Here is a 19,909-nt window from a genome sequence, read left to right as displayed (position 1 = left end):
CTAAAGGCTCTGAAGAAAAGCGAGGGCTCTTAGCTTGTCCACCCTACCACTTTCAATGCGCCAGAAATCTGAATTGAGCGAGTGGGCTCTTGTTCGAGCATAAGAGTGGCGTTGTGCCCACCAGACTGCGAGGATGCCCCAACAGCCACCGATGCAAGCATGCACACCTTGCCATTTACAGCCATTCAGTCTTCAGCCAGCTTCAGATGTGGAGCATCTGGCCCTGCAGGACGAGCTTTAGGTCGACGGAGCGGGTCCGTGAATGGTTTGTGCCTGCGTCTGACCTTATGTCTGCCACTGTCCCGTTCTGAAGGACCTGCCACTTCTATCGGGACAATTCAGGCAAACACAAGACCTGCCAGTTTCAAGGAGCGCGGGATGGTCTTTGCTGAAGACAAAAATGGCGCGTCAATTTACCACGCGTTGAGGGTGGAAATGAAGTCGGGAATGATGGTTGATGCGTGACTATTTTGGCCAGCCGGCGTTCAAGCGTGGTCAATCCATTCGGGACGGTTGCGCCGGGCCTAACGCACTCCTGTTGGTAACTAGAGGCCGATATGGTAGAAGTTCGATGAATGGAGGAGATTAGGCTGGGAATGGAAACCCGTTTGGAGATCTGTTCAACTAAAATCAACTATCTCGGATGTGGCTTGTGGGGAGTTTCGACCAGGACGGGGATCGATTTATTCATCTTGCTCACATGCAGTCTCAAAAACCCGATTCTAGGGTGGGAGATGGGCATGAATCTTTTTGCTGCAGTAATGTGATTATTCCGTACAAAACCAGTAGAGCTTTGTTGCGCAGGAAAAGCCACAACCAGGGTAACCTTGAGATGCATTTGCCCCAAGGTGTTGAGCTGTCGGGAGTCGAATATCGGTTAGACTGATCGGAGCAGAGACGATAGATGATAGTCATACTCCGTACTGAACCTCGTTCAGGTCATCCGAAATATGACCTTCTGTGGCAATAACTATAGCGGCTTCCTTGTCCAGTTAGTCACCCAAACCTAGTCGACGAAAATTAGCTTAGCAGACTCCACCACATTGTCGGACCGACCGGAGCTCTGGCCTGGCCCGGAACGGCATTCTAGGTACCACTCTGCGTATCTAATTTAATGCAGCCACCGGGACGCTCAAACTTTCAGAGCTAACAGGTATGTCGTTTGTGTTGGCCAAGGCTGATTCGTGTCGGAAAATAAATCCGCCCACTCTTTCGCTTAGCTTGGAGCTGGAATGGTCGAATGTGTGCATCGAGTCTGGATGTTCACTGTTCATCTCTCTACGTTAGCAGGTACCTAAATTCAATAATTTGTGTAAATGGATGGGCCAAAATATATGACTTCCATGCTCCAGACGAGATCCCGCTACCAGAAAGGACTTACAGGGAGCACACTCGGCTCGATCGCTTGTGAGATCTTCCAGGACGGCAGAGGCAATAGACTTTGTGCAGGGTTGGTAGGTCTATGGCGATTCGCCATCGATCGTCTACCCCAGAATCGAAGGCTTTCGATAATTTGTGTTACAGGGGGATGCCCCAAGGGTTTCGCTAATTGGTGCTGTGATAGCAAACCCTGGGGATTCTGTGATTGGTATTGCTAGAATTGGACGCATGTGAAACAAAAGGCCCCTCATGGCACTTACTCGTAGCAGCACACTATCTCCTCTCCAAAGGTAACAATAACGAGGTATATACCCAGGCTTGACCATGATATTCCGGAGATGCAGACCATATGGATTTAGCGCGTTCAGTGCCAGCGAGCCAGCTGGCTCGGAAACGCTCTGCATGAACATTATGCACCGAATCTGGCGAAATGACCACTAAATCGACGGTCCATCGTGAGAGAGGTTCGTGGTTTGACCACAAACTTGTTGATGAGGAAAATATCACGTACAATTTTCGGCCGACGATGCATGTCGACGTCGACGAATCGAAATGGTGGTGGGGATGGCCGCACTGGAGGGGTTGGTGTAAAAACAAAACTTCGGATCGTATCCGATGTTTCCCACATTCCCCGGGGTGGCTGCTGCCTGCTGGCATTCCAAGAATGGACTGGCTTCTGGGCGGGATTTGAACACTAGCTTGAGCTTGACAACATGTGAGACAACTGACCAATCCTAAAGCACGGCTGCCACTATCTGCCCTTCCATTCCTGAGGGACTACTCTGTAAAGCGGTGATTGGAAAGTCGAGCTTGGGCCTTGTTTGGCCAGACTGAGTGCAATCAGGCAGTCTTCCAGCTCGAGGCGTAGTCGCGATCAACTTTGTATACCTCAGCTGACGAAGGATCCAGATAATTGCATATGAAGCTTCTTATGGAATAGTCATGAACGATGTCGAGCATAAGCCAGGGTTGCTCTGCCATAAGCAGTATCAAAATGGTGAATTGAAGTGCTCATAAGTCATGACGTCGCCGAACAGAGAATGGCCAGGGGCTGTCTGCACAAGCAACTCCGCTCCGTTGCTGCGATCACCAGTTGCTCGAGGCTAGATGTAGAATCCAGGTGACAAGTTCAGTCTGTCCTCAGAATTTTCCACCCGTCTTTTCCCTGCACTTCTTAGCGCGTCGCGGACATAAGGTTTAGTGGCGTCATTCTAGCCCCGGGGGCGTGGAATTTAGTGCCGCGCTAGACCTTGATCATGAGGCAGTTGCACACGAGTTCGGATTGCCCGCCCATGGAGTCCGGATACATCGGTTGTGGCAGGAATATTAAGGTTCCCAATCGCGCAATGAGCTAATGCACAAAAGCAGAAGCGGCACGAGCGAACTACCGCCTCGTATAGCTCACAACGTACGAGCTACTTTGTACTCGGTACTCAGTACCTAAGTACTCGGTACGAGGTAGGTACGAGCAGGATCTTTCAGGCACAGCTTGGCGATTCGGTTTCTGTTACGGGATGGCGGTTTGCGGTTGTAAAATTGAAGCGCGGCGCGCTGGTGTGCATACTCAATACCGGGGACTTCAATTTGCCAGCTGGCGACGAGCGAAAAATCAGCAAAATTGGTTTTTCTTAGTCGGTATCTGGCACCTAAGTTCCAGTGTCAATTTGTGTCCACGAACTAATCAAGTTTCTTTGGAGGCCATGTTGAACCATGCTTCATGCTGGGATATGGCCTTCAGCTCACAATCTGTCACTCCCTTGTTGATCAGATATTCGATAGCTGCATCAGATCGACATTGATCCTGGATACAAATGTCCCTTTCTTGCGGAAGCGATGCCCGCCACGGCGATCTCTAAACCTAGTTTGTCTTCGTTTACGAAGCATCCCTACCTAAATATTCATGCTTGCTGCACATACGAGTTACAGGCGAATCTTCAGGGAATTTGCCGTTTTTACGTGCTAGAAGACGTCATGAACCCATCGACTAGAACTTGAGTGCTTCACGCATTTTCTGTGTCTACTGGGGTACATGCGTTGTCTGTGGAGGTGAGTAGCATGGATAGACTTCGAAATTAGGAGCCTGATCGCCGACAGTTAGTGAGTATTGATACTATAGCTGTCCTGCGCATAATATCGCCACCACCAACTCGATGCTCTCAAGTTCTGCTACACGTATAGTCTCAGTTAAGGCCTTTGTCTACATGTCGTCACAGTTGTACTGACCAAATCCGTATTAGTATATCCTCTTGGTTGCTCAGGCTTTTACTGTCTTGTGACCGCTGCAACGTAGCCAAATGTGGCATCATGACCACCTCAACATTTCAACCCAATGCAATTGTTGTGTCACCATGAAGACCGACCCATATCGACTTAATGCGACTGTTATGTCATCGTCACTTCTGGACAGAATCGTGAACCTACCTCTACGGGATCTCGAACCCGAAGAACCGGGCCGGACAGCGTTTAGTAGCGCCCTCTAGGCCGCACGACCAGTCTTCTCAATATGTTGGGGGAGCTTTGAGTCCATCGTGCAGAGCATTTGTGCTTACACAAGTTTCATAGCCGATAGTTGGACAGTCTGGTTCATCAAAAATCTAAGGCTGGCCCGTCCAAGCGAGTACGTTTGTATCCCTAAGAATATGCACCAACTTCACACAGAGCGCGTGTCCACCTGCCCTACTCATCAAGGCTGAAAAACAGTATTTATTGGCAAACAGACGCAAAGAGTGTGGATGCCTCATTTCTCCACATCAGTAGTGATTGTCCACCGTTCGCACCGGGTCGCGTGATACTTCGGTTACTGCCTAGGTCGTGATTTACGACATGGTCTAGGTAATACCCGCGGCTAAAGCCCATTTTTCAGCTCGTGTCAACCGTGAACGATTGTTTGTTCATTCATCCCTACCCACTATCCGTAGTATGAATTGATGCCGCGGTACGTCGGTAAGTTCGACATAGCTTGGCGCGCGGATAAAGTATCCAAGACTTACATAAGTTGGTTATTCTTTCTTGATCATGGTGTCAAGGTTTCTATCCTCAGCAACAAGAGGACGACGAGCTCGAAATTTAAAACGACGATCATAGCCTACTCAGTTCAGCTGATTTTTCGGCGAAATGCCAAGAACATTCCTAGGTTTTACTGTGGTTATGCTTCGCTTCTCAATTATGGCGGTGAAATGTTCGCTGAAACTCATGAAGGGTTTGGCCGTGCCATAGAAAACCAGTGGTCGCCGCTCGTCTCCAAGCTACTCTTACCCCGAAATCCGATTTCTTGGTCATTTTTTGTCCCAGTACGTCACAAAAGTTGGAGTTATGGCCCTCGGAGGTCGCACTGGTCACTCGAAGTTGGTTACTTGATCTACGTACCAGTCTCGTGCTTCTCAGTGGTTTCTCCGAGTAAATGTTCGAGCTTGGATACTTCCATGAGATTTTCAGTCAGCAAAATTTGGTTCTGCTCCTGCATTGGGAAGAGCAACCGCTGGGGGTTGAATTCTATTCCTACGTCTACTAGGTATTTGATCGAGCTCGAGGAGAGCAAAACTTGCATTTTCACCGTCAAATCAATAGCTGTTCATCTCTGTTCTGTGTTTCAGTATACTTCATCACTCTAGATTTTAGATCTTGCAAAATTGCTCTGAAATATCATTCCACCTACACTTACCATGACTGCACCAACACCAAATTGGTGGAAATCGAGCACTTGCTACCAAATATGGCCCGCTTCATACAAAGATAGCAACGGCGATGGCATTGGTGACATACCAGGAATTATTAGCACTTTACCATACTTGAAAGATCTCGGAATTGAGACTATATGGCTTTCACCAATGTACGCTTCGCCTCAAAAGGACATGGGTTACGACATTTCAGACTATGAGGATATTTATCCTCCCTACGGTACCCTTGCAGATATGGATGAACTGATCGAGAAGTGCCACGGCATGGGCATGAAACTTATTCTCGATCTCGTGGTTAATCACACAAGTGACCAGCATAAATGGTTCGTCGAATCCCGGAAAGATAAGACCAATAAATACGCCGACTGGTATATCTGGCGTGACCCTAAAATCGTCGATGGTAAGCAACAACCCCCAAACAACTGGCGAGCAACTTTTGGCGGTAGTGCTTGGGAATACGTCGAGGAACGTGACCAGTACTATTTACATCTCTTCGTTGCTGAACAGCCAGATCTCAACTGGGAGCTGGAAGAGACCCGACAGGCGATATACAAGTCAGCCATCGACTTTTGGCTAAAGAAAGGCATCGATGGATTCCGTGTTGACACCGCCAACTTATATTCCAAGGACACCTTGTATCCTGATGCTGCAATAACTGCCCCCGGCGAGGTTACACAACCGGCATTTAAACATTATCTCAACGGCCCTCGCATGCACGAGTGGCTGAGAGAGATTCGGGAGCAAGTTCTGGACAACTATGGTGACGTACTCATGGTTGGAGAGCTGCCATATACCGAGCGAGATGAGGTGTTGCGATATGTCTCTGCCGAGGCGAGAGAGTACAGCTGCGTGTTCGACTTTGACGTAGTCATGCTCGGCAACGACCACGTGGGCGGCGGCAAGAAACACCAAACATTCACCCACACACTACCTCAATTCAAAGCTGCCATCGCCAAATGCCAGGACATGTTGGTTGGTACGGACGCTTGGGTGACAGTCTTCCTAGAAAATCACGACCAAGGTCGAAGTTTATCGCGCTTTGCAACGGACAAAGATGAGTTTCGGGACCAAGCAGCCAAGATGCTGGCAGTGCTGCTATGCTGCCTGACTGGAACCCTGTTTATCTACCAAGGCCAAGAGATCGGCATGTACAACCACCCGGAACATTGGGGAATCGAGGAGATCAGAGACATCGACTCGCTAAACGCATACAACGACGTCAAGGAGCGTCACGACGGAGACGAACTCTGGCTCAAGAAAGCTATGAAGGGCATCCAAGCCGTCGGCCGCGACAACGCCCGGCTTCCAGTGCACTGGGACGCCTCGCCCAACGCAGGTTTCACCACAGGCTCGCCGTGGATCCGTGTGCACGACGAGTTCGAGAAGACCAACGTTGCTGACCAGCAGAAAGACCCCAACTCGGTGTTGCATTTCTGGAAGAAGATGATCGCGCTTCGCAAAGAGCACGCCGATCTGCTCGTCTTCGGCACGCAATTTGAGGTCTGGGACCGCCATGACCAGCATGTCTTCACGTTCACGAAGAGCCATCCCACAACCGGCGACAAATTACTGGTGTTCTTGAGCTTCTCGGATGATATCGAGCCACTGCACTATCCGACTTGGGTGAAGGATGCGGAGAAGGAGCTTTTGATCAGTACGGTCGCTGAGGTCGGCAAGTATTTGGCGCCGTGGGAGGCGAGGGCTTACTTGTTGAAAGGAGGCGCTGTGAATGGTGCTTGAAGCATGAATATCTTTGTAGGTTTAGAGAGGCACCTGGGCTTCTAAGATTGGCTTCCCTGCATGGCGAAGGCGTTATGAGATCGGGCCAATAACCCTTTCCAAATCACTAGCAATGTCTCCATATCCCTCTGGAGTCTTTCACATCGTACCTATCGGGATGGACGCTAGACATCTCCATTTCCAGAAGGATCACGCATGAAATTGTGTGCACTGAACATATTTGTTTTTCACGGTCTTTCGCATGAGACCAAAACGTCATATTTCTACACAATCCACAAGCTTTAAATGCTTCATCTAGTTTTATATACACAATGTTTGTACACTTTGCTCTTGTACACAGGTCGTAACTCCATTTAGGAAGATGATGGCATTCGTCCAGTAGTAGCCATGGCGCGCATTGATGTTCTTCCTCAGGTCGTGACTTTTTCTAACATGGTAGCGAGTACCTGCCACCGTTTCTCGATGCGATGCTGACTCACTCCTCTGGGAGCCTGGTCTTAGATCCGAGCTTCCCTAAGGGAAATCCCTGCCACGGTGCCAGAAATTTTTGGGGTACCTTTCCAAAGGTGACATTTTGTTTGAGTTGCGAGTTCATAGAGGAATTTGACACCTGACTTGCCTGAAGCGGGAAGCTGGTTATTGAAATGTCCTCTGCCGGGCTTGAAAGCCATGTCCAAGAAGGCCTGAGGTCGCGGAAGAGTCTGACTGTCTTTGAGTCGCCAGGAAGTATTATCCCAGAGGTGGCGAATTGTTTGTTCAAAGATGCTGCTCATCACTTCATGAATCCGGTTGACGACGAGTCTCTGTCCCGTCTTCCCAGAACTCAACATCTTCTTCGCCCTCATTTCCGATTTGAGAGTTTTGTCGGATCCCAAGTTTGCCCTTCTTCAAAAGTTTCGTCAGGTCATCTCCCTTTCGCGCTAAAATGTCCTCGAGGGTAGATTTTTCATCCATGAATATGCGCAAATGATCAGATATAACGTGTCGATTCTTGCATTGTGGACAGGAGATCAAGACCGTGCCATGGTGATAGCCCTGCTTCGTCACTCGATGGGAGGAACGGTGCAGGCAGGGTTTGCAGGTGAAGGTCAATTCATAGGCAGGCTCATCGCGACCCTCTGGTTTCTGTGGCGATAGATCCTGGGGAACGAGCGAAGATTCGTACCGTCTAAAGGGTGCAAAAGACTGCTGGCGGGTTGGTAGAATGCGACGGTGGATTCCGAAAGGGCGTCGGGACAAGGACGATTGTAATCGCGCCTGTGTCGAGACTACGGACGGGATTCGCCTGAGTGTAGTCACTCTCCGTAGAGTTAGATTCGAGGGTCGCATAACTGTAGAAACCCTAGGGATCGGAGGGTTGGCAGATGCAAGATGAATATGGGAAACGAAATGGACAGCCTGAATCACCAAAATTATCTTTTTCACAACGCGTCATATCTTGACAAACCGTGCAAACCGTGCAAACCGTGCAAACTGTGCAAACCGTGCAAACCATGCAAAGAGAGTCAATGTAGCAAAGCTAGCAAAACTAACAAACAGCACAAACTTTTCCAAGGAAAGTACGCCGATGCCGATGCCGAACCTGAGGGACGAAGGCGAGCAGTAAGTGACAACTACATCAACTTTTCCTGACTTCACGTTTTGACTGCCTCCGAGGTCTGTCTGATCTTGTCGATGTCTTTTGATCCATCTATATAATTCTCCTTTCATTCCTTGAATACGCCGCTCACTTTCCTCGACACTCAATCACTTCCGAACCACGACCGGCATTTCATTGAGCCCCACCATTAAGAACCAACCCATACAGCCCGTCCTGTAGCCTGAGCCTGGGCTGGCTCCTCCAATTTAGCCACCATGTTGGCGAAGGGGAGAGGAGGCAAGATTAGAGCACCACGAAGAGTATGTCACATGAAAAACAACCTTGCCCTTCGACATACAAGTTTGCTTTCCTGATTGCGACCCCACCCTGATACCGGAGAGGGCGGAAAATCCTTTGGCTTTGTGGAATCAAATGGGCTAATTACTATATCCAGGGATTGACCGCAGATGATGTCGACTTTGATTCAATATGGGCCTCCCTCTCCACCGCATTTCAAGAAATTCACATGAAGAATGCCTCTAAATTATCCTTCGAAGAACTATTTCGCGGCGCCTACAAGTTAGTCTTGAAGAAAAAGCAGGACATGCTCTACGATCAGGTGGTAGCATTGGAAAAGACATGGTTGAGCAACACCGTCCGAGCCAGGATAACAGCCCTGATCACCCCAGCAATGTCCTATGATGTATCAGAACAAGGCGTTGCTGCACAATCGAACGAGCGAAGAATCGCAGGCGAGCGCTTCATAAGATCTCTCAAAGACGCATTTGCAGATCATCAACTCTGCATGAGCATGATCACGGATGTGTTAATGTATATGGTGAGTCAAATCTGTGCCTTGGTGATACTCTGATACGATGCTTATAGGTCAAGGATCGTGTTTTCAGTCAAGACCAGCGGCGGCCTTCCATTTACGCAAGTGCGATGGCATTATTCCGGACGCAGTTGCTGAGGGTGCCTCTTGGAGATGGCAGAGATGTCCTTTCGCTTTTAGAGACTGTGATCCTCGACATGATTGAAATGGAACGGAAGGGCGAAGTGATTGATCGATCTCTGGTTCGTGCTTGCTGCTACATGCTAGAAGGCTTGTATGAAAGTTTCGCAGAAGAAGAGACATCCAAGCTCTATCTCACGTCCTTTGAACCCAAATTCCTCGAAGCCAGTGTTCTGTTCTATCGATCGGAAGGACAGACACTTTTGGCCGAAGCTGACGCTAGTACGTTTTGCGCTCATGCGCGCAGAAGACTGAGAGAAGAGGAGGAAAGATGTCGTCAAACTATTTCGCCATTCACAGAACCCAAGCTAAAAAATGTGGTTGACAAGGAGTTTATTTCAGCTCACATTCGCGAAGTCATCAACCTGGAAGGTACAGGGGTCAAGAACATGCTTGACAATGACAAGATATCGGATCTTCGCAACGTGTTTGATCTGATCTCCCGGGTAGACCCTCGTAGAATGGCACTTAAGGAGGCCGTCCAAAAGAGAGTTTTTGAACTGGGAACCGAAATCAACACCACGGCCAATGTCACCAAAGTTGCCCCAGCGCCAGTAAAATCCGCAACCAAATCAACCTCAGATGGCAAAGCAACATCCGAGAAAACACTGAATCAACAGACCCAAGCCGCTATCACTTGGGTTGAACAAATCTTGCAGCTAAAGAGAAAATACGACAAACTATGGGCAGAGGCGTTTGCCAGAGATCCTGTGATGGAAAAAGCGCTAGAAGTGTCTTTTCAAGATTTCATCAACGGGAATGAACAAAGTTCAGAACATCTCTCCTTATTTTTGGATGAATACCTCAAACGTGGGGGGAAAGACAGGAACGAGAGCGAGGTCGACATGCTTCTTGACAGCGGCATACTGTTACTTCAGTACCTGGCGAATAAGGACAAATTCGAGACATATTACAAGAAACACATGGCAAAACGACTGCTTATGAAGAAATCAGTGAGCCGTGATATGGAACGACAAGTCTTGTCGAAGATGAAAATGAAGATTGGAAATCAGTTTACCCAAAAATTGGAAGGTCTGATCAAGGATACGGAACTTTCAGATAACCTCAATGCTCAATACAAGGAACAGGTTAATCGCCTGGGTGATCCGGATCCCAAACGTATTGACCTAGACTGCCGGGTCCTCACAACAACTGTCTGGCCCTTCGAAACACTGTTCAAGAAAGATTCTGGTGAAACTGTCAATCAAGAGTACAAGTATCCAGCCGCGGTGGAGAAGGCTCGTCAAAGATTCCAGCAATTTTATCTTGGAAAACATACTGGTCGAAAGTTGACATGGATGCCCTCGATGGGTGATGCCGATCTTAGAGCCACATTCACAACTGGTGGGAAAACTCGTCGATATGAGCTCAACGTGTCAACTTACGGGATGATAATCTTGATGTTATTCAATGACGTCTCTGCCGGAAACAGCTTGTCCTTCGAACAAATTCAAGCCGAAACCAACATCGAAACACCAGAACTCATTCGCAACCTCCAGTCATTATCCCTCGTTGCGAAGTGGAGAGTGCTGAAGAAGGAGCCAATGAGTAAAGACATCAAACCTACAGACAAGTTCTTTTTCAACGAGGATTTCTCAAGCCAGTTCCTCAAGATCAAAGTCAGTGTGGTTGCTGGAGGATCCAGTCGTGTCGAAAACAATGAAGAGCGCAAGGCAACGCAAGAACGAATTGACAATGGCAGAGCTCTTGTCATCGAAGCAGCCATTGTTCGGGTCATGAAATCGCGCAAGGCACTGTCACATCATCAGCTTATGACCGAGACTATTCAGCAAGTTGTATCTCGCTTTGCACCAGATGTCAACATGATCAAGAAGAGACTTGAGTCGCTTATCGATAGAGACTATCTGGAGCGAGGACCGGACCCAACCAAGCCTTCATACATATATGTGGCCTGATACAGGATCGCAAGCTGACTGCCTTGCAGATAGTTTGACGTCTGTCACAAATGCCAGGAGTGATTATACGGCAGATGATTTTATGACGAGCAATAGTTTCACGAGGAATGCATCAAGCGAGCAGGGAACGGTTCAGCAAGACGTTAGCAGGGGAATTCATTAGCGTGGCGTACTAGCACTGTTATCTCATTTCCACGGTTTGGCACATCAGGCTCTCGTGTTACCGTCCCGGTCAGTTACCTGATCTCTGCCTTGGTGTTCAGTGGACAAGAGAAAGAAGGGTCCCAGGGACGTGTTGGGTGCAATAAGCCCACATGTTGGGTACTCATTGCCAATTTCAGACTTCCACAATTGAGATATTGATCCAATAACTTGATCGATCATGAACTCTCTCTCTGCAAATCGAGATGAACATCTTCCTTGCTTTGGAAGGTGTCAAGATTGTTTCCCATTCAGTACAGAGTGACTCTAGCCAGCTACTCCAAGAGTGCAATCGATAAGAGAAGAAGGCCTCATAGCCGAAACTGGAGTGACTCCAAAACAAGTCTGCGCTAGTCACCTAGGTAGTTAGCGCACCCTAAATACAGCCCATACACTTTCTGCATTCCGCTGTCAATCGTGGTGGAGTATAATGAGGACCCAACATCGATGGATCTTAATGATACACGACCATCTATCGGGTATTCGCATTAGTAACTCAATTCACGACATACTGGGATTAAATATTGCATCTTTCACCGATCGATGTCCTTCGCGGCCAGTTGATGACTAAGGAGAGATGTCAAACTCAGAGCCCCCGCGATACAGCCCCTTAATTTAAGCCTTGAAACGGGATATGCCTGTGACTTGTGCGGCTATTGGCACGCTCGCATGCGATGTATTTTGATGTCGCTTGAGAGCTGTTACAGACCCCAAGCAGGGTCTGGATACGGGGGTGAGGTATGGGATTCTTGATTGTCACACACGGAAAGTTGGCAAGCGAGCTGTTTCGGCCATCTTCAGGATCTGAGCCATTGACACTCGGTAGAAGGCGATGGTCTTCGGCTCCCCCAGATTCGCTTCGTTGCTTATTCAATACTTGTTCCTAAATGCAGCGCAATGCCCTTTTGTGACTGCTTAAGCATAGATGACTTCCTGACTTACTAAGATATCATACCTAGGGGGTGGCAGTCAACCTCCATACGCCTCGAGTCAAGGTGATTTCCGCCACCTACCTGTTGTGGCCGTCATGGGCAAGTCCGACAATCTATCCATTTCACTTCCCAAAGGAGGGATAAACCACACGATCGAACCATCACCACTACCCGGCGCAAAGAGCTCCAGACCCAACATCAAGGACTGCGACCCTTTGATCAAAGGCGACCTTGACGAATACCTCTCCAGCTCTGCGAAACCATTTACACGCAAAGTAACACTAAATTTCTCGCGCGTCTCGCGCCACTTCCACGGCTGGCGCACAGGCGCTCTGATCTCATCTTTCCTCGCAGGCTTCTCGCTGCTCATCAACATCGCCGTCGCGGCATGGCTAGGCACGCGCTCCGTCAGCTCGGGTCTCGGTGTAGTCTCAATCTTCACTGGAGACTGTGGGACCGTGCAGACTATGGATCTCTGGGTGCATTTAGCTATCAACATCCTTAGTACCCTGTTGCTCGGGGGTTCGAATTATTGCATGCAGTGTTTGAGTGCGCCAACGAGGATGGATGTCGATGCTGCGCATAAGAAGGGGAAGTGGCTTGACGTTGGTGTGCCGAGTGTGAGGAATCTCGGCGCAGTGCCTTGGTATAAAACTTTCTTGTGGGTGATGTTGGGGTTGACGTCTGTGCCGTTGCACCTTATTTAAGTAGTTGGTCGCATTGTGCTGTCACGCGGTGGTGTTGGCAATGTGGATCGGAGACAACTGATGCTAATGAATGTGGTGGCCAGGTATAACTCGGCTTTTTACAAATCATTGGCAACGAACGACTACGACATCTTCGTGGTGCAGCAAGGTTTCCTTGATGGTGGCAGGTTCGACACCGAGGGGATTGTCGTGCAAAAAGGTTCCCTCGATCCTACTATAATCCAACAGGGCCTGACTATCCCGGGTCGTTACGAACGACTAGAGAACGCCGATTGCATCAAAGCTTATGCAACGGACATCAACAGTGACAGGAGAAATGTGGTCCTTGTGTCTACCAACTCGACACCGGATATCACAACCCTGCTGCACGTCGAACATTATAGCTTTGGGCTTTCGGTCGGGCCTCGTGGGTTGTACAAACCTTATGGATGGTGAGCTTGCCACCGCCCAAGCAATGATATAATAACCATTTTTTCTGACATCGAGCAGGATCTGCGACGACATCGACCTCCCGGACGACCTCGCTGTGAAGCTAGGATTGACGTTCACAGGTTACGAGACTCCCATCAACGTGTGCGACAAGCTGGCACCCAGAATTGCCAATGAGATCGCCAACCAATGGACCTTCAAAACATTTCCAGTGGCTTTCTGCATGAGTGAGATCGTCCCAGAAACGTGCAGCTACTCTGGAAATGTACCGATTGTGAGCGTGGTCATCATCTGCAACGCAATCAAGGTAGGGGTGATGCTGTTCGTCGCCTTGTGTCTTCGCGATGATCCGCTGATCACAATTGGCGATGCAATCGAATCTTTCCTCAATCATACAGACGAAACGACCAAAGGGCATTGTCTGGATTCAAAGAGAGATGTAATTCGAAATAGACGATGGGGGCTTGACCAGAGATTCGATGCTAAGGTCTGCGACTTCAAGACCCGGAAGTGGCGTTCAGCGGTATCTGGAAGGCGTTGGGCGCTGGTAGTGGGATCTTTGGCCTTCGCAATCATCGTTGTCTCGGTACTCCTCACGTTGGCTATCAAGGTGATAGGACAGACAGCCCAATCGATCTGGACCATTGGACTCGGTAAAGTCAATTCGGCCGCCATCATAAGAGGTTGGGATCTCAGCACCTACGGGACTGAGACAGAGAGAATTGTGAAAGCAATCCTCGTTGCCAACACACCGCAAGCTGTTTTTTCCTTCATCTACCTTCAGATCAACGGACTGCTTACCTCAATGTGGCTTTCCGACGAGTGGAAGGGATTTGAATTCTCACGGAAAACCCTTCGTGTATCAAAGCCCAAAGGAGATCAGCGAAGCAAGCACTTTCTACAGCTCCCTTATCGCGCAGCAATACCGATGCTGGTGGTGGGTGGCCTGATGCATTGGCTACTGTCTCAGTCGATCTTCCTCGCCGTCGTTGCAGAATACCGCAATGACGGAGAGTTAGTCAACCCGACAACAGTCGGAACCTGCGGATTCTCACCGCTAGCAATAATATTTGTGATCGCGTCCTGTGGGTGCCTCATGATTGGCGTCATCGCACTGGGTCAGAGGAATTTTAAGGGAGGAATGCCACTGGCAGGTAGCTGCAGCGCGGCTATCTCAGCTGCTTGTCATCCTCTGGACTGGGATAAAGATGCTTCTATGCAACCTGTCCAGTGGGGTGTTGTTCAAGATTCGTTCTCTAATGGAGGTGTCGGCCATTGTTCGATCACGAGTGCTGCCGTCGAGTCTGTGCAACAAGGAGAAAAGTATGCTGGGGCAACTCACATAACAATATAGACTTTTGAGATGTCGATAAACCTGTTTTAATCTGCGCCACAAGCCACAATGTAGATAAATTTGCTCGAGATCTGAGCATGGTCGAAGTTCCTTTTCTGTTCTCCCGCTGTCTACAAGGATCGATCGTCCCAGCCGCATGGCGTAAACGGCAGCTCCTACCCCGAAAATGACGTGCTCTAGACCAACTTTGTCTGTCGCAAAGTCCAAGAAAGTAAAGAACATCCCGGATAGAGTGGCAATTGCGCGGCCCATACCAAGCGAGCGAACGCGGCTCAAACGTTAGGATCTGCGTACCGGTACCATCACCGATCCACTTTTAGACTTCCGCATGACGAAAGGCGGGGAGAAGCTTTACGAATTCTTTCATTTGACGCTGTGGGATTTCCAGGTTTTTTAGTTTCGAGTAATAGATGAGGCCAAGTTTGAGAGAAAGTAGGAGAGGATGTGCATTCTTTCGACGCCTATGACGATGGCCCTTGTGTTGCGTTTCTCATTCAAGGATATAATAGTCGCGGTCAGCTAGCTGGGTGGGAATATCAGATACGATCACAACCACAGCAACAGACTCATAGTTTCATAATAATTCACGATCAAAATGCCTTCTGTGATGAACAAGATCAAAGACCGCATGCACGGCGGTCGCGACAACGCTCCCTACGATGATGAATACGACCAGGGAAGATACGACAATACCAGCTATGGACAAGACCAATACGCGGGCACGTCCTCGTATGACAACTCTCATCTACCTGGTCAAGCCAGTAGCACCGGCTTTGGCGACCCCTCCAGCCACCATGCAGATGGGCACAAGTACGTCGCGCCACATGGGACTCATGTTCCGCAATCCCAGCAAGATCAATATGGACAGACCAGGCGTCCTGGCGAGGTGACTGATCCAGACCGCCTCATGGACCCAGCTGCGCCGGGCGTCGGATCCAATGTCATCGGAGGCACGGGCGTCGGCCCAGCTGGCCATAATACTGGCCTTCATGGCTCCCACAACACAGATAGCAACACTCGCAGTTATGAGAGCGGCGTTCATTCCTCTGCTCTACCATCCTCTGATCAGCATCACGGAATCGGTCAGGAGCATCACCTTGGCGACAATGTCTCCGACCCAAAGAATCGGCATGGCCATGGGGACAATACTCTTGATACCCAGAGTAAGTCCCATGGACTCCACAATGACAGCAAACAACACCACACCACCAACACGACGACGACCACAACATCATCCCATTTCCCTCATGGCCACCACGATACCAAGCAAACATATCCCGACCAAACCGCGAGCAACTATCAGCAAGACCACAACCGTCACAACCCTGCTGTGGCTGCTGCGACTGCTGCTGGGGGTGCCGCTGTAGGAGGTCTTGCAGGCTCACAAATGGCTGATCGTACCCGGCATCAGGACGATAACACTCGATTCGGGACAGGTGCCCATGGTCAGCAGGCATATGATTCCAACCATGACGGTAGAATTGACCAGAGAGACCATGCACCTGGTGCTGGCAGTGGCGGAGTCTACAACACCGTCGTGGGTCGCGGAAGCAATGACGGAGATCTTGCACAGTCCAATCGAGGCGCGGATAATATGAACTCGTCCTCCAGAAACTACGATTCCCACACAGGCACAGGAATCGGTTCCAACCCTGGTCACAGCAGCGGCGTGGGGAAGACCATTGTTCGGGAAGCAGGGGACTCCCAGCTTTCAAGCGGACCAGGCTCCCACAACCTGAACCCAGGATCGGGAGCTCAGAATGTCCACCAAGGCGCAATGGCACGAGATTCCAATGTCTTCAGTGGCGGGAGTCTGCATTCCAATGCAAAGGTGATGCACCGGTGCGTTGGATGTGGCCAGGACAACGATATCAGCCATTATTTCAAGAAGGATCTGGTGTATCGTATTGATCACCAGTAGTGTGGCAGTTGGTGGTTGGAAAGGGAGTGATTGAATTGCGGTTGGATCGTTCAGTGCCTCTGTATTCTTCCACTTATTCCAGACTTGATGCAATATTTGTGGGTTTCTGTATATATGTTTGTAATGTAAAATGATACCAGATCCATGCGATACCACTTATCTTCGAACCCGAGTTAGTTATGACCCAAGATGAAATCCCTATAGGATTAGTGACTAGCATTGAGCCCGCTCACCGATACGCTTCACAGATCAATAGGGTTTCACTCAGTGGCAAGTAGGGCTGTTTCTTAATATATCATATTGTTTATTCATGTTGATACATCCCTGGGGTCCTTCGTACGTGAAGCAATTTGCCGATCCGTCGGCCATCGCTTACACCCTTTTCCTAGGCTCATTGATTAAGCTTGGCGGACTTCATGGTTGCTGTGGCGAAGGGCGTGCTTCGCTTGCAGCGGCTCATGACCACGTGGTGTGTGGCCACCTTATGTCTTATAGACGTTGTAACGCAGCTTCTTTTCAATTTGGGCAGAGCGCGATGTCCTCAAGACGATTAACAGGTCTCTGGAGAAAGACGAGCAGGACTTCTGATATGAAGTTGCCCAGGGTCGTTGTTGAGATAGTTTAATAACACAATAGTGCAAGTTCAAGCTTAAAATCCTGGAGGGTTGACTCGTTGACTAAGCCTCGTCCATTTGGGAAGTTCTGTGTCTCAAGATCAGCAAAGACCATTCCGGCGTTCCATAGCTCGATCCTCGTACTGTGAATGCCTTTTCTGTACTTCTTCTCTTTCCGATCATAGATGGTATATTTATCCTTGGGCAGCATTTCTTCTTCGCGCGGCATTTCACGATACCATCGTTCGACAGCTTTGGAGGTCATTCCACCATTCTTCATCAGAGCTGAGCTGACTGTGTCGACCACTTGGTCCACGAGTCGTAACCGTTTTCGCTGTCGAGCTTTCTGCATTGAGGACAGTCGCCATGGAGTTTTCCTGCGAATGTGTTTAGTATTGCAGGAACGACACCTAAGGATGGGAGAAGGCTGCATACCATAGCAAACCGCCCAAAAGAGGAGAAGTCGGCCTAAACATCTTGGATGCGGTTGGTTGGGATGGACAAAGTCATGATGATCTCGAGGTGTTAATGGAAATCGCAACTGCATGAATTAGTTGTCGGATTCCGGAGAAACCAAATTCCGGCACCTTCGGGCAAATATTCTTCCTGCAACATGATTGGCGGGTTGCAACGTCCTCCGCATTCTCGTTCAAGTTGCTCTTTCCCACCCAAACTTACAGCTTCAAGTTCTTCTTGCTGGTGGAAGCGCGCACCAACTCCCCTTTGATGGGAGAGACCGAAACTGCCTCCGACCCTCCCTCGATCCTCTCTTCACTTTTTCGTCCTCACTCTCCCACTGTCTTACTCTCCTAATGCCCGGCCGTGGTAATGGGCAGTCTCCAACACCAGGACAGCTGCGCTCCCCTCATTTTCACCACCACCCACATCAAGATCTATATAGCAATGTCGAACAGCCTAGTTTCCTCTGGCGGGGCGCCTCCTACCAGACCATGTTGGCCGTCGGAGCATTATGCCGCACATTTCTCTTTGGGCTGAACAGGACTCAGGTCAATGGTTTACCCCGATTCCTCGACCTCCTCAAGTCTCGCAGTGATTACAACACTCGAAGACGCGGTCTACTGACTGTTTCTAATCATATCTCTGTCATGGACGATCCTTTGATATGGGGAGTTCTCCCACTGTCCTTTACGGCCTTTCACGGCTATCAGAACCATCGTTGGGGATTTGGCAGCCACGATATCTGTTTCCAAGGCTCTCTCTTGTCCCACTTCTTCACTTTAGGTCAAGTCCTTCCAACCCATCGCAGTGCCCATTCTCCATACGGCGGTCCCTTCCAAGCCACCATGACTGAGGGTGTACGCATGTTTTCGAATATCTCTACTCGGAAGCCCGCTTTCTGTCCACACAATAATCCTCGCTTCCATTCTGGCTACCACATTCCATCTTTCCCGCGAGACTGTGTTGATCCGTTTTCCGACATCGACCTCGCTCCCTCCTACCCTTCTTCCCCTTCCGACGTACGTTGGTACCTCTCACCTTCACGGTACGCCTCGAATGCATATAGTTGGATCCATATTTTCCCCGAAGGCATGATTCATCAGTCGGCCCCAACTCCGGAGAATAACAATAAGTCGGAATATACAATGCGTTACTTCAAATGGGGCGTCGCCCGTCTGATCTTGGAGCCACCCGAATGCCCAGATGTGGTACCCATGTTCATTGAAGGCACCGACCAGGTGATGCACGAGTCCCGCACGTTCCCACGTTTCATCCCTCGAGCCGGCAAAGACATAACGGTAACATTCGGCCAAGAACTCGATCTCGAAAGCACATTCGGTGATCTACGTCGGCGCTGGCGCAAATTGTGCGAACAAGACGCCCGAGCCAACGGCACGGATGAATGGGATGAACTCACATTAGGCATCGTCCCTGAGAGTCTAGCTCAGCACCCGGAAGCTATTGAACTACGGAAGGAATGTACGAGACGTGTGAGAGATGCGGTCCTCAAGGTTCGGAGAGGTCGTGGCTATAGGGATGAAGATCCCAAGAGTGGTGCTGTTGAGACCTGGGCGGAAGAGGGCCCTAAGAGAGAGGGCCGAATGGATGATGGCAGTTGGGTCAAAGATACCTGAGTCTTCAGCGAGGATGTTACATGCTGTTTTCTGAGCCTGTATGTGATAGTAGATCATGGGTTCATTTCTGATTGTACATATAAAAGTATCTATTTATACTATACTCGACGGAATCGAGGATAGATAGATTTATACGGTGAGAAGCGGAGGGAGAGCAAGTCCAAGGATCATCTGAAAGCAGAGCACCGGCGAGTGCCTCCCATTATCGGATACAGCACTTTCATGGCGCATGAGATATTCTGATCCTCATCAAAGCCCTGGCATTTGGACTTGGGAACAGCCAGAAACAAAGGATCGAAGAGTGTAGAGAGAACACACAGATTATGAATGAGTGAACGAATAGCTGAGCACGCA

General features: G+C 49.4%; 6 protein-coding genes across 6 annotated transcripts; 5 read left to right on the top strand and 1 right to left on the bottom strand.

Moving 5' to 3' along the window:
• Positions 1-5,042: 5,042 nt before the first annotated feature.
• LTR84_003834 (uncharacterized protein) lies at positions 5,043-6,797 on the top strand (the record flags this gene model as incomplete). Its single annotated transcript, XM_064847418.1, has 1 exon — positions 5,043-6,797. The coding sequence occupies one exon, from the start codon at positions 5,043-5,045 to the stop codon at positions 6,795-6,797; it is 1,755 nt and encodes a 584-aa protein (XP_064705139.1).
• Positions 6,798-8,651: 1,854 nt separating this feature from the next.
• LTR84_003833 (uncharacterized protein) lies at positions 8,652-11,304 on the top strand (the record flags this gene model as incomplete). The annotated part of the gene is made up of 3 exons (XM_064847417.1): positions 8,652-8,696; positions 8,831-9,214; positions 9,262-11,304. 3 exons carry the CDS (start codon positions 8,652-8,654, stop codon positions 11,302-11,304), a joined length of 2,472 nt encoding a protein of 823 aa, XP_064705138.1.
• Positions 11,305-12,532: 1,228 nt separating this feature from the next.
• On the top strand, positions 12,533-14,927 carry LTR84_003832 (uncharacterized protein; the record flags this gene model as incomplete). Its single annotated transcript, XM_064847416.1, has 3 exons — positions 12,533-13,098; positions 13,228-13,575; positions 13,634-14,927. 3 exons carry the CDS (start codon positions 12,533-12,535, stop codon positions 14,925-14,927), a joined length of 2,208 nt encoding a protein of 735 aa, XP_064705137.1.
• A 595-nt stretch (positions 14,928-15,522) lies between these two features.
• LTR84_003831 (uncharacterized protein) lies at positions 15,523-16,848 on the top strand (the record flags this gene model as incomplete). The annotated part of the gene is made up of 1 exon (XM_064847415.1): positions 15,523-16,848. One exon carries the CDS (start codon positions 15,523-15,525, stop codon positions 16,846-16,848), a length of 1,326 nt encoding a protein of 441 aa, XP_064705136.1.
• Positions 16,849-17,469: 621 nt separating this feature from the next.
• Positions 17,470-17,938, bottom strand: LTR84_003830 (uncharacterized protein; the record flags this gene model as incomplete). The annotated part of the gene is made up of 2 exons (XM_064847414.1): positions 17,470-17,839; positions 17,898-17,938. The coding sequence occupies 2 exons, from the start codon at positions 17,936-17,938 to the stop codon at positions 17,470-17,472; spliced, it is 411 nt and encodes a 136-aa protein (XP_064705135.1).
• A 336-nt stretch (positions 17,939-18,274) lies between these two features.
• Positions 18,275-19,555, top strand: LTR84_003829 (uncharacterized protein; the record flags this gene model as incomplete). Its single annotated transcript, XM_064847413.1, has 1 exon — positions 18,275-19,555. The coding sequence occupies one exon, from the start codon at positions 18,275-18,277 to the stop codon at positions 19,553-19,555; it is 1,281 nt and encodes a 426-aa protein (XP_064705134.1).
• Between the last annotated feature and the right edge of the window lie 354 nt (positions 19,556-19,909).

Source organism: Exophiala bonariae, assembly GCF_035927105.1.
Source record: "Exophiala bonariae strain CCFEE 5792 chromosome Unknown scaffold_17, whole genome shotgun sequence".
Lineage (NCBI taxonomy): Eukaryota > Fungi > Ascomycota > Eurotiomycetes > Chaetothyriales > Herpotrichiellaceae > Exophiala > Exophiala bonariae.
This window is presented reverse-complemented; position numbering and strand designations above follow the sequence as displayed.